This window comes from Orbicella faveolata, unplaced genomic scaffold (assembly GCF_042242905.1).
Source record: "Orbicella faveolata isolate gen_17 unplaced genomic scaffold, um_ofav_v1 contig_34, whole genome shotgun sequence".
Taxonomy (NCBI): Eukaryota; Metazoa; Cnidaria; class Anthozoa; order Scleractinia; family Merulinidae; genus Orbicella; species Orbicella faveolata.
In genome coordinates this window covers 20,444,825-20,458,433 of record NW_028301563.1, presented here as the reverse complement: position 1 = coordinate 20,458,433, position 13,609 = coordinate 20,444,825, and the positions used below count along the sequence as shown (strand labels likewise).

At 38.3% G+C, this 13,609-nt stretch overlaps 1 protein-coding gene across 2 annotated transcripts; it reads left to right on the top strand.

Annotated features, from left to right (window-relative positions):
- The first annotated feature begins 3,728 nt into the window (after positions 1-3,728).
- LOC110055839 (uncharacterized) lies at positions 3,729-13,517 on the top strand. Of its 2 annotated transcripts, XM_020762248.2 has the most exons (6): positions 3,730-3,861; positions 7,950-8,115; positions 8,834-9,100; positions 10,358-10,662; positions 11,323-11,610; positions 12,292-13,517. In XM_020762248.2, the coding sequence occupies exons 1-6, from the start codon at positions 3,836-3,838 to the stop codon at positions 12,497-12,499; spliced, it is 1,260 nt and encodes a 419-aa protein (XP_020617907.2). In that variant the 5' UTR covers positions 3,730-3,835; the 3' UTR covers positions 12,500-13,517. The 2 variants fall into 2 exon arrangements, with proteins under 2 accessions (XP_089155146.1, XP_020617907.2); XM_089299020.1 differs by lacking the exon at positions 12,292-13,517 and having other exon boundaries at positions 3,729-3,861; positions 11,323-12,113.
- The last annotated feature ends 92 nt before the right edge of the window (positions 13,518-13,609 follow it).

The window sequence follows — 13,609 nt, the reverse complement described above, 5'->3', positions numbered from 1 at the left end:
ACTTCTCAATCATTGGTAAACATTTTTTTTTTTTTTTTTCGTGACACAATCGGTTACCATGGCAGCAGTATGACCTGGTAAGAAAACCCGTAATTACAGCTTATAATTAAAAAACGGCAAGCTGAAATTTTTTATATCAGTCAAACTTTGATAAGCAGGATGAGACGTAACTTTTGGCAAAGTTTTAAAAAAGTTATGTTTTAAAAAAGTTCCATTCGCACACATTCAAACCTACTGAAACCTTTCAGTACACGTATTTCTCTTCTTGTCACGCCCCCGGTGTGGCGAAGGGCTTCATCAAAGGGGAAGCCCTCAGACTTCTTAGAACTAAATCTTCAAAAGCATTTTTGGAGAAAGCATTAATAATTTCAAGTCGCGATTACGCGACGGAGGCTATCCAAACAACATAGTTGAAAAGACCCTCGCAGAAGTCAAATTCTTAGAAAATACGCGCTACGGGAAAAACAGAAGGTGCGAAAAATCATATTGCTTTTCGTCACAAAATAAAACCCATTAGTGCCAAATCTCAAAAAGATTTTAATGAGCAAATGGCATATCATTGAGAAACAACCCCTGCTTCGAGGGATTTTTCGGGAACTACCCATTATCTCTCACAAAAGAGGCAGATCTCTAAAAGATATACTCGTTAGAGCAAAACTATAAAGGTCAAACTAATTATACACAACATCACGAAACCCGCAGGAGTCGTGTCAGGCCTGTCACACTTTTAACCACATCATAGGGTTCAGAGCCACCTTAAATTTTCAAAACTTAGAGGTGGCTCTGAATCCCACATACAGATTATCTTCCAAGCTGCCAGGATTATAGTCACGGCGTAATATAAACAATCCACAATACACTAGTATGATTTTTTTTTTTTTTAATTTTTGCTTGATCGAAAAATAATCGATGCGAATGGAAAGAGTACCTTTGGTGATGTGACCAAGTTCCACCACGAAATCTTGCATAGAAGTGAAGGGGGCTCGTTGATTAAAGAACACTGACATTTGTAATTTTCTTGTTATCTACGCTTTTTGCAAACCACGGTGATCGGGTAAATCTTTAAAGGCTGGCTCAGAAAAAGCACCCAAAAAATCACACCAAAAAAAAAAAAATGTAAAACCCAACATACCACAACGGCTAATTTTGTTATTCCCCTACACATTTCACCGCCTCTTTGCGACCAGTCCGTCATAAAATTACAACTCAAGAAGCTCAAAAACCAGCTGTTAAATTTTCTTTCCATTTCCGCCGGAAATAGGGGAAAAAGGGAGGGGTGGCGAATGGTAAATGCGAGACTTTGCGAGACGACGAGATACGCGTTTTTCTTTGCGAGCCCGAGACATTTTGATTTCTTCAATTGCGAGACCGAGACTTTAAAGTGTTTTAAATGCGAACTCAAGACGTTCAGGTTCTAAGATGTTGTGATGTCATTTAACTTTACTAAAAAAAAAAAATAAACAAATCGGTACTTCGCGACTTTCTTAGCCTTGAAAAAAATCGAGACTGCGAGACCCGTAAAATTCGGCGAAAATTTTGCGAGACTCATGGTTTTTGAAGGACCATTCGCCACCCCTAAAGGGTGTTTCTCATTTTCAAGCACGCTCGACCTTGCTCGGTCTAGGCCGTGCGGTTAATAAGTATTCGCAGGAGCCCATGACATGGGCTCCTGGTACTCGTAAATTTTTCGAAGACTGCCCAACAGACTCGTGCTTTTAAATACTTATTAAATCCAAATTGCTCTCGAAATCATTACCTATACATACAAATTGGCGTCAGTTTTTTATGCGTCTATCCTGTCAAGGCTGTAATTGACAATGAATTTCATCATAACATTCCCCTCATGGGGCCTCGTGCTGAGGTCTGTTGTGTTAGGCTGAATTTTAATATATCAAAATTGGTCCATTTTTTTATAAGACATGAATTATCGTATAAATTGTGGATCATGTGTCTGTCCGCTTATTGACCATGAAAATTAGTCAATGAGGGGGCGAAAAGTTCTGCAGTTGTTGTAAACAAGGCACACTGCTGCGCTACTCACTATCTATCACAGAGAAGATAGTAAGTAGCGTAGCCAATCAGAGAACGGCATTCGTGATAGAACACTAGTAGATTTATACTAAAAAATATTAGTAGAATTCTACTTGAACAGTAATTCAAATGCTGCAATCTGATTGGCTGAGCCATTGCACACAATCAGCCAGTTAGTGTTCAGTGGCTTGGTGTGGTCGATAAAATTTCAACGTTTTCTCTTTTCTCCGAAGATTTGATAGAACCTTTAAAAACAACTAGTGAGACAATCTCAGATAGTGCAGAGCGCAATTGATAGCTCTGGCACGGTAGTCCCATAAGTACTCACCCATGCTCGGTTCACTTCCGGTTTGTGTCTACCTTAGTAGTCTGCTAGGGCTTTTCCCCATTGCAGTGTGTATGTTTCAAGGTTGTATTTTCATTCAAGGTCCAAAAATTACGTACAAATTGATTACTCCTGGTGTTTTACGTTGATTTTCGTTCATTTTAAATTCAATAATACGTTGAAGCAGCAAACGTGACAGGTTAGCTCTTCACGCCAACTTTGTAACTTGATACTTTTGTTTTCCTCGCAAAGGCATGTAATATGAAACCCTTGTTTTCTCTAACACACGGAAGATGTGCTTGTTTTTTGGAGATAAATGAAAGAACGTTAAATATCTGATATAGTGATGAAGAAACGAAACAGAAACGATGTTGTTTTACTAAAAATGCAAATTTTTACCTATGAACAAGAACTAATTTAATTATCAGATAGTCACGAAACACCACTTTCTTTTTCTGTTGCCACTTTTGTTGTTAACAATAAAACAATTCAAAATTAACACACAACGATATTGATGGCTCAGAAGCGTTTCAACGAAAAGTATTGAAAATAAACAGCGCTACTTGGCCGATATGAATGAGTCTCCTCAAAGACTGATCAAATTAATATCCGCTTTTCATTAGGTGCCATGGAGTCTGTAGCAATATTTGAGCACTTTCCTGGTTTCTTTTGTTACAAATTTACAATTTGCGGAGTATTAAAGCCACTAACTTGGGAACTTTCTGGTCTCTCTTACAGACACGATTAAGGCAAGAAATAAACAAGCTGCTAAGGAGAAGCGATACATTTGAACCCTGAGAAGCACACTATTGTAGATTGAAAACAGCAGATGATATTTATTGAACCGACCTGTGTGTAATTCTAAAAGCTACGCAGCCACAGTAACGTTTCACTTTTGCAATAAAAAGGGACAATTGGCGCTACCTGAAAAATAACTGCCGTCCTTGGTCACATGACATGACATTTAAAATACCGCGTGGAAAGATAGCGTATAACACTAACGATGCTAGAACGCATGCGTCTTACATGTTGAGTTCTACCATAAGAAGAACCACTCAACATTTGTACGTGATTCCGTATGCAATGTATCCTCCACCTAATATGGAATCATTATTTGAAGCAAATTTCAGTCAGAATTCTACTAAAACAATTAGATTATTCGCTCTCGATTTTTATGAGGTGATAGTTGATTCGGCCTTCGGCATCATCAACTATCACCTCATAGAAATCTCGAGTTCATAATCTTATTGTTAAATAGTGGGTACGGCTACACGTAGGCTAGGTATAAAGGCACTATCGCCCCGTTGGCCGTTCTGCAATATCGATGCACTATTGCGTGACAAGCCGAGAAACTATTGAAGGCCTGGGGAGAGCAAAGTGATATTCTTGTCACGCGGTTGCATGAACTAGACAACTGGTTGTAGAGCGATGTAGAGCTTATAAATTTCGGGGGCATTTTCGAAGAGTAATCGTGCGGCCATGGCTTCAGTGACATTAACTAACCGGTAAGTTAATCTGTTGGTTTCAAAGTGTTCAAAGTAGGAGGTAAGATGGTAAATTTTCGAAAATTTACTTCGATGCAATTCCATTATTATCGCTGCAGATGAAAGAGATGTCCATAAAGCTTTGAGATAAAAGAGGTTTCAATGTACACTTAAGCTTTGTCTTGCTAACTTTATTACACGTGTGAGTAGTTTCGCTAGAAGTTTCTCAAAGTTTAAGCAGCGAAATTAGGATTAATGCATGCGCAATCCATGTGCATTAGTCATTTACTAAAGGGCAATTTCGAACTATTGTTTGTCTCCCCTGAGAGTTCCTATTACCGGAGTTGACTGTAATTTTGGAATTAGGGGTTTATTTGTGAAGGAAACTATAAATCAGGAGATTTAAAGACTGACCCCCAAATCCATGACCAGTAACATCAATGATTAATCAATGGATAATCATTAATTAATAGGCTGATTATAAGTCATTGATTATTGTTGATGATTAATAAGTAATCAATGACTAAGTGATGACAAAGAGGCCAAAACCTTTTGAGACTTATAAATCATTCATTGATGTCATTGATTGATTGATGCTCTGTTACTTATTGAGTACTAGAAGAAAGCTTTCAGCACTCTGTTTGCCAAAAATAAGTTCACAGCTTTTGTAAGGTTCAAAACGTAATTATTATGCAAAAATCTCAGATACAAAAATTTAAGCTGCACAGCTGTAACAAATTGTTTCATTATAACTGACTTCCTTGTTATAAATCCTTGTTATAAATTTTTCACCAGGGGTCCATTTAATAAAACTTTTACACTTGTAATCTTCAAGTCGGACCATTGTATTTTTACAAGCACAGACAAAAATGAGTTAAATAAAAATTGTTACAAGTCCAGGTTACAAGTGTCTGACTTATAATTACAGGCATGGTGCTACACATGTAATAGAAGGTGAGAAGCAATTATTTTATTAAGACTTTTACAAGGAGTCGGACGAGTTTTATAAACCTGCGAGCCGGCGAGCCATGCAAGCCAAAGGGCAAGCCATGCGAGCCATGCGAGTCATGCGAGCCCTAGTAAAAATGTTAAGACTTTTTATTTGTTACATTTACATTCACATGAGAACAAGAACAAGGGCAACGGAACAAGATGAATAAGATCGCAATATTAAATTCTTGCAATATTAAATTCTAAGGGAAGGGACAACCACATGCAGCAGTCAGCCAACCGACAAAGTTTTGGTAACTCTGATTCACTAAAGAGCGAACCTGTTAAAATTACGCGATTCACTCACCATTCTTGACGCCAATACAGGGAGTTGCCCTGAAGTACTGTTCTCTTTTTTCTTGAATGATTTTCAACGTTTCTCTCAGAAAATTTCTTTACTTTAGTCCTGAACCTTAATAAATTTTTGACGCATCGTTTTTATTTTTTGCGGATCCTGGGTGATTTGAATACACAAAATTTTCTCCAAACAACAAAAATATGAAACAAAGAAAAAATTCATCACACTCAGGGTAGCCATTACTATGACGCAAGACTTGGCACGATGTGCAGATGTTTAGAGCATTTTTCATATTTGCCGCACCAGCAATAGTTCTGGTAACCGAAGCGAGATTAGGATTTTCTTTTGGGAATATTCAATTGTAGGCACTTTTGTAGCTAAATTTTTATTTAAAATTAATTTCCCAGGCCCAGAAAGAGAGAGTACCCTAGGAGCGAGGTTGTACCGTTTATACTCATCCCCAGGGTCATCTCCGCTTTCAAGATGGCACGCGAGCAGTTTATAGCGATAGTTTAGTGATAGTCGGGTGCGAGATCTATGTTTCTTGGTGAAAAGTCGACGACCTCCCAGACCAGTTGAAGAAAAAAAAAATACTCGCATAAATGGCTCGCATGACTCGCATGGCTCACACCGTGGCTCGCATGGCTCGCTGGCTCGCAGATTTAGCAGACCCGAGTCAGACTTGTAAATCACAAATGCAAAATGTAAGTCGCATGTCACTTGTAAACATTGAGTATGACTTCTGAGAAACATAAATTGGAGAGTGTAAACATAACGTCCTCTAGTGAAGAGGAAGTTGATGAACTCCTGAGACGTCAAGTTATCTGCCAATCTAGGAATTTTTAAGAAAGAGGGCTTTTCAACATCGAAAATCCAAGGGAATTTTGAAAGAAGTTTCGTCTCCCTGTGGTTGCCTTCATCCACGCATTTGAATTTTATATAGGCCCACAGATTTTGAAGTTTGAAACAGAGATTTTAAAATTTGTTAGTACAGTGAAACCTCTATTAAGCGGACATCCTCAGGACCTTCCTAAGTGTCTGCTTAATAGATTGTTTTCACGTGACGTCATCACTTTCTAAAGTCCAAAACTAAAGAGCCACCAAAGTTTTTATCCTCATCAGGCATAAGAGGTGGTATGTTTACATCTCTGTTTACAATTTTAAAGCTCAATAGCATATTTCATTTGGAAACCAGAGCATTTTGAATTTCAGGGTTATGAAGGTGCGTGATGTCAAGGCTACGATTGAGTTTGTTGAACAACATACTTAACTCATGATTTTGAACCATTTTAGAAGATAGAGCATTAGGAAAAGTGCTTATGTAAATGCTTGTTTGTTCAGTACTGATAATCAGTTGGTTCCAGATGTTCATACACTATTTTCTGGCTGCCATATCAGTGTACCACAGATGTATACCAACATGGCATTTTCATACTGGGCTCTGTAAATTTCTGCAAAACATTTCGACGAATATCTGAAGTTTGGGGAAATGCACAGGCCTAAAACTTGGAGAAGTGTCTTATTTAGTTATTTTCTGTAACATTACAATTTCTTAGCTTTTTCCACTGGATGGTTTTCAGTGAAAATGATCTATGGAGGGTGTCCGCTTAAGGCCTATAACAATTACACAATGTTTGTGAACAGCTGACATTCAACGGTTCCTCTGTACTGTAATAAAGTTTCAGGTTGTTAATGAAGCTATCCAGAGTTCGAGTTCATCAGCTTTCATTACCTGCATTAATTTGCAATAATGCCCTTTCAATACAGCAGCATAATATGAGTACATTTAATCAACTATTTAATCAACTATCTCAAGGACGTAATCCAATGCCACATTAATTGTCAATTCAGTCCAGTGTCTGCTTAATAGAGATTTTTAACAGTATAAATTAGCCAAATACAATTTATTTTAGTGTCCGCATCTGCTTTATAGAGGGTGTCCGCTTAAGTGGGGGTCCGCTTAATAGAGGTTTCACTGTAGTAGTTTTGCTGATTTACGATGTTACATAGTGTTTTGCAATGAAATTAGCTGAACTTTACAAGCTTGTAAACATCAATAATATATATCATATGCTTCTCAAATTTAGGAGTTGTGCATTTTGAAAAGTGTACTTAAAAAATTTAGTTGGAGAAAAGCTCACAGAGAGAAATTAGCAAACTGACCTAGCCTGAGTTCAAACTAACCTAGTTTGAAACAAATTGACTTCAAGAACAAATTGACCTACAACAGATAATTATATGTATTACTTTTTTCCCAAGAGGGCATGGTATCAAATCCTGTGACCTGATTGGTTCTTAGCACTGTCTGTATTTTCCTATCTCTGCCCAAGGTCACGGTAACATATGCACGATGTGTGAGTGGGAAAGGTCAACATTGGTAAAAGCTATTGTGAGAGAGAGGAAATAATAAATATAAGTTATTAGGGAGCTTTGGATTGGATTACGAGTATGAGATTGAGTATGAGTACAATTTTTGTTGTTCAAACCAGTGACGTTTCCAAAGCCCTCACTCTTCATGTTGGTTTTAGGCAGAGAGGGGATCTCATGGGATGAGATGGGTATGTGTTGTGATGATGTGAAGCCTGAAAACTAGAATTGAAAAGTCGTACTCATACTCGATCTTGTACTCATACTCAAATCTAAAGTCCCCTACTAGCTGGCTTAGGGTCAGTCTGTATAGTGAAAAACTGTGACCTCAGACTTGAAAATGCTGCCCTACTACCTCGGCCAACATTTTCAAGACCTTGGCAAATAGCATGTATATATATACCCAAGTAATCCCATGGGGTTATATTACCCATTAATTAATATTATTTTACAGGGAACTAAAGAACAAGGCAACTGGTCTAGACATTCGTGTACCACAGTATGAACATATTTCTGGACCATTTGGGGGAGCAGTCATGTATCATGTGATTGTGGTGACACAGCTGTTCTATTTTAAAACACCTAATAAACATAAAGAGTCAGATGTTGTACAGTTTATGGTAAGTGTTAAAAACTAATTTGTCATATCCAACTACAGTCAAACCTCTCCACAATGGCAACCTTGGGAACAGAGGAAAGTGGCCGTTGAGAGGTGGCTGTTATGGGGAGGTAGGGGTGTAATATCACACCTGTACATGTATGTATTTTTGGGGGTTGCAGCATTTTTATCTTTAAAAGATGCTCATTGTAGCATGTCAATACATAATACAATTAAAGTATATCTGTTTCAATGAAACAGAAACCAAACAGAGACAGACACCAACAACGCACAATATGAATCAATAATTATTTTTGTTGCCTTTTACAAATGATAATTATAATATAAAGGAATTAGACTTTTGTTTGCACTGTTCATTAGTCGTTGATGAACTGGCCGCTGTTGAGAGGTCATTTTGGCAGTTGAGATGTGCTTTAGTGGCTGTTGCAGTTGTGGAGAGGTGGCTGTTGTGGAGAGGTTAAAATAAGAGTGAATGTATGAATGTGTGAATGTATCCACAGAACAAAAAAGTGGCCATTGTAGAGAGGGGACCGTCAGTGGAGGTTTCACTGTATGTTCCATACCTAGTTTACATTGTAGCCGAATTTCACACCTATCACACGATAGATCCTGTATCATAGATTCTGCATTTTGTTGATTGTAGACAGCATGCGGTTGATTGTGGATTGCATTATAAACAGTTTGCATCATAACATTTGTGTTCTGTAATATCTTGGCAGATTCCACAGAGATATGAGGTGTTTGAAGAGTTATGTAATAAACTATCTCAGAAGTTTCCAAGTGTTGTGTTTGATCCACCCCCAAAGAAGGCATTCTTAGTTAATGATACTGTGATTAGCGAACGCCGCCAATACATGGAGGAAGTACTTCAAAAAATAGCCAAGACTCCTAAACTGGCCTGCAGTTCACTGGTTCTTGAGTTTCTTGGTGCAAAAAGAGGACATAAGGAAATCAATCGCCTAGAGGAAACCCAATCAAATATTAAGGTACATGTATTACGTCAAGGCTGATATTATCCAAAGAAAGTGAAATTGAAGGTCTAACCCAGTGCAGGGCAGGTGACTCTACTCACTTAACAGGAAGGCTGCTGTCACAGCAGCATGACTAACAAACTTGCTAACACCTAAGCCTGATTCAGAGTGAATTATGATTTGAAGAACTTGTTGTCCAAAAGAATGCAATTAAAGCTAATCTGAGATTTAATGTTATTTAAGTTTTTATTTTGGTCATTCAGAACAATTCTCACTGCTTATGTTAAGTTACAGTTTTGAATTATTGAATGCTTAACATGTTGGAGAGAAGAAATGAGGCAAATTATGTATACCACATTAAACTGTTTATTTGTAGCTTCTAAGAAGAATTTGCCATTGGCTCTAAAGAATCCAGAATAAGCTTAACTTTAAACAACTGCCTCAAACAACTGGTCTCCTATTAAGGGATCTGGTTGCCTACCCTGTACTGAACTGAAATGAGAGAAAATCTAAAATCGTTTGGGTAAAGTTACACCTCAATTATTAGCCTAGCATTGGAGGTTTGGGTTTGTGCACTGACCTGAAAACATAAGTATTTTTGGGTTTCCAGTAATCACTTGCAGTGTCCTTCTCCACCAAGAGGTATCCATGGTTACCAGTAAATCTGACTACTTTGTAATGCTAAGGGTAAATTGTGCTTTTGAATCACAGGCTCCCCAGCCAGAAGGTGTAGCTAAATATGAGTTGCTTTTTGCACTGCTGTGCACTGAAGAGCCATATAGCTCTGTTGAATCCTGTTCCTTGGGATTGGAACAGTTATTTACGTGTAACCTTTAATCAAGGAAGAGATAAACCTAAAGTGCTTACTAAGCTTGCTCTCTACTTTGTTGTGCAAACAGTCGTGGTAAGGGTAATGTGAAGTTGAGTCACAGGCATCCCAGTCAGGAGGTGTAACTGAATATTCTTAGTTGCTTTGTGCACTGATGAGCCATCTTGCTCTGTTGAATTGTGTTCCTTCGGATTGGGACAAACCTATTTTTATTTATTGAAGAAAGAGATGAACCTAAATTCTTAATATGCCAATAGTGTAATTCAAATATTGTTTTAAATATAGCTATTGCCTTGGGCTAAACAATCCACAATTGTGCACTATTTGTCAAGAAATGAAGCAATAACCAAGTTACAAACAACTGTATCAGATAATCCTGAAGTTTATGAATGTGACTCATCAAATGACAAGTCAGTACTATTTATTGTGATACACATACATAGGAGGAAGACTCCACAGGAAAGACAGATGCCCAGCAAGAGATAGTGGAAGATGTAGACTTGTTTGCAAGCTCTGATGATAAAGATGGCCAATATGAAGACAATGAAGAGGAAGAAGAGCTGCTGGCTGCCGCCAAATCCTCTGCTGTACCTCTACCCACGTCAAACGTCAAAGGCTTCTCAATCTTCAGGACGGACCATAACGAGGACGATGATGATGCGGACATCAACAATCTTTTTATACCTGCTGGAGCGGATGAAAGAAAGAAAATTGACATCGATGTAGAAGACAATTCAAAGCTTCTTGAGTGAGTAAAAACGCTGTTTTTTTTTTCTTTTTCTGTTCAATAAAACTGTGAAAAATGATGTCAAATTATTGTCATTTTCTAATAACTCTGCAGTGAAACGAGAGCAAATCATTTTCATACTTAATATCATCAGAGGCAGACAAGAATCAGGAAGATAGCGAGAGATGCCGTCGAACGACCTTGAACTGCAAAAGAATTCCATACAAACCAAACACGAATAGTCGTGCGCTCTAACAAAACGAAAACGAAAACATCTATGCTAATTAAGATCAGAAATCCAAGCATCGTCACGGTCTTGATTTTCAGCTTGAGAGGTAGCTCCTCAGTCCCAGCCTCAATTAATTCTTGTTGAATTTATTCATATAGTTATCATTCTAAAACATGCTGATGATATCTCCATGCTTTCAGTTTTTCTCTCTCCAAACTGTTTGAGCTTGAGCCTCTATCCCTCACTCAAGTGCATCACTTGAATACTCCACTATCGTTATATTAAAATTCTAACTTGGCTCCGAGGGCGTTATTCATTTCTCGTCCTCGATGTAATTTCTTTTGTCAGGCTTTTGTTTTATTCTCCGAAGCCTTGGAGCTAAGTTAGAATTTTAATATATCGAAAATGGCCTATTCGTAACCGTTTATATCGCACTTTTATTTTTTTAACAGAATTGAAGATGACTTGGACAAACTTCTGACTGTAAAATCCAAGCCTCAGAAGCCGCCTAAACCGACAACCAAGCCTATGCCGAAGCCTCGCCTCAAACCCAAACCTGATCTCAAGCCAAAGCCGACTCCTAAGCCAAGGTTTGTCGAGGCAGGTGCTGGGGAGGATGAACTGTTCGGAGGAGCTGCTGGCGCTGCAAAGAACAAAAACATAACACCTTCAGTAAAAGAGAGGGTACCCGAGAGTGGAGATCAAGACTTGTTTGATCAAGCAAGGAAATCTTCTTTCAGGTTCGTTACGTTGATTGCACTTCACTTGACAAGAATAGTGAAAAAAATAGTGAATACGGTGTGCGTAGAATTGAGCCTGTTGTTACGGTTTCCGGATCGTGCTGTCCGGATTCGTGTCCTAGTTGGGATCATTGTGTTGTGTTGTGGGGCGAGACATTATACTCTTACATTGCCTCTTTCTACCGAGGTAGTAAATCGCAACCGGAGAATTTAAACGGGATAATCTTACAACGGAACAACGTCCCATCCCGCCTTGGAGGAACAATACTAAACCGCGACCACTTGGCCCAATGCAGACTTTTAATTACCTTTGACCATTCCCCTACTCCCCTCCCCCCACTCCCTGCTATGACCACCTTTCATAAACAGCCACCTAAGCGACCGCGGCCACTCTTAGCGTTGATGTTCTGTTGTTCTTACCACCGCTAAAGCGACCACTTGATGCATGATCCGGTTTCACAACTAACGCAAGCTGGAAGGAGTATATAGAGATAATTTAGAAAGGGAAATTTATAAGGACTAAAATCTGGCCATCCTGCGAGATGCACTCTGATCTGTTTATGAGGTTGTCCCACATGTCTGTAGTACTATGAAAGGTGTTGACACTCCATCAAAGTGGATATCAGTCAGTTTGTTGTCTTGTATAATTACTAATTTCACACTTACTCAATACCACCCTAGAACGTCATCCCACGAGGAGGAAACGTTAGACGATATTTTCAACACGCCGTCACGACCAGCTTTTACAACGACAGAGGACGATGATGATTTGTTTAAACAAACATCAGCAGTGGAAGAGAGCAGCATTCAGGACATGAGTGCAGATGATATAGCAAGTTACATTCAGCAAAACACACCTGACTCAAATGTCAAGCTTGATTTGTTTTAGAAAATTGATAAGAAATTTTACATCTACCAATGCTTTAAAAATGCCTGTGGGCTTGAACACAATGCCATGTCAGCGCTGCTGGATGAAAAGCCGCCATCTTAAATTTTAAAATGCCAAGTAGATCCGGGAACAAGGTTTCAAACTTTAGGTGAAATTTGACGGAGGCAGGAAGCTCTTTTTATTACTGTGTGATGTTTAGTACGCTTCTTTGCTGATTTAAGTCATCAATAAGTGGACTAAAACCTTGCTTGCACGTTCTTACCTTGGCTATCGGTTATTGTACTTTGCTCTTTTTGTGGTGAAGATTCACAAGACATCTCTGTACGTGACTTGTCTTAGTCACGCATGAAGTGTGCGTGACTCTGACTGTAGGATTTAGCGCCTTTCGGTTTAGACCTGCTAGGGGTTAATGTGGTGTGACGCATTTCATGGCAGGCATATTGTGGGCACTCCATAGCAGACATTCTGGCGATGAATAGCTTCGTCATAGAAGGTTGGTTATTGAGCTCTCTTTTTTAGTGGTCACGTGTTGCTTTTCATTATAACATAAATAGATGGGCAAGTAATCTCTCTCAATTTCTTGAAAACAGTAAAAATGGAATCTGAAGAGTAAAGAAATCGCAGCTGCAAATCAAAATTAAATGTGTAGGTGAATAGCACATTTCCTAATAGAGAAATACATGTAGCTCATTTAGGATCAAAGTGACTGAACAAACATTGCTTCTTTTTGGGGGCGAAAATAGACAGAAACCTGTCAGGGGGATTATAATTCCAGGATTACATACAGTAAACAAATCCCTCAGTTTCCTTGATGAATTTTAAACTTAAAAATAATTAAAATACACTAAAATTTTCAGTGACTTTTAGATCCAAACACAGAATATCGAAGAATGTTTTTATTAGGTGATAAGATCTATTCTTTTAGCGCTGTGAAACCATTTTAGACAATATCTATAGTGTGGTAAAAAACATAAGATTTTAGTAATGAAAAAAATATTTATTAAAAATTCCTAAAGGATTTGTATGATGTGGTTTATGTAATGCATCACTGATGCTGTAGCTGGATCATATAGAAACACTTCTTACTTGACTCCTGAATACCTTTATAAA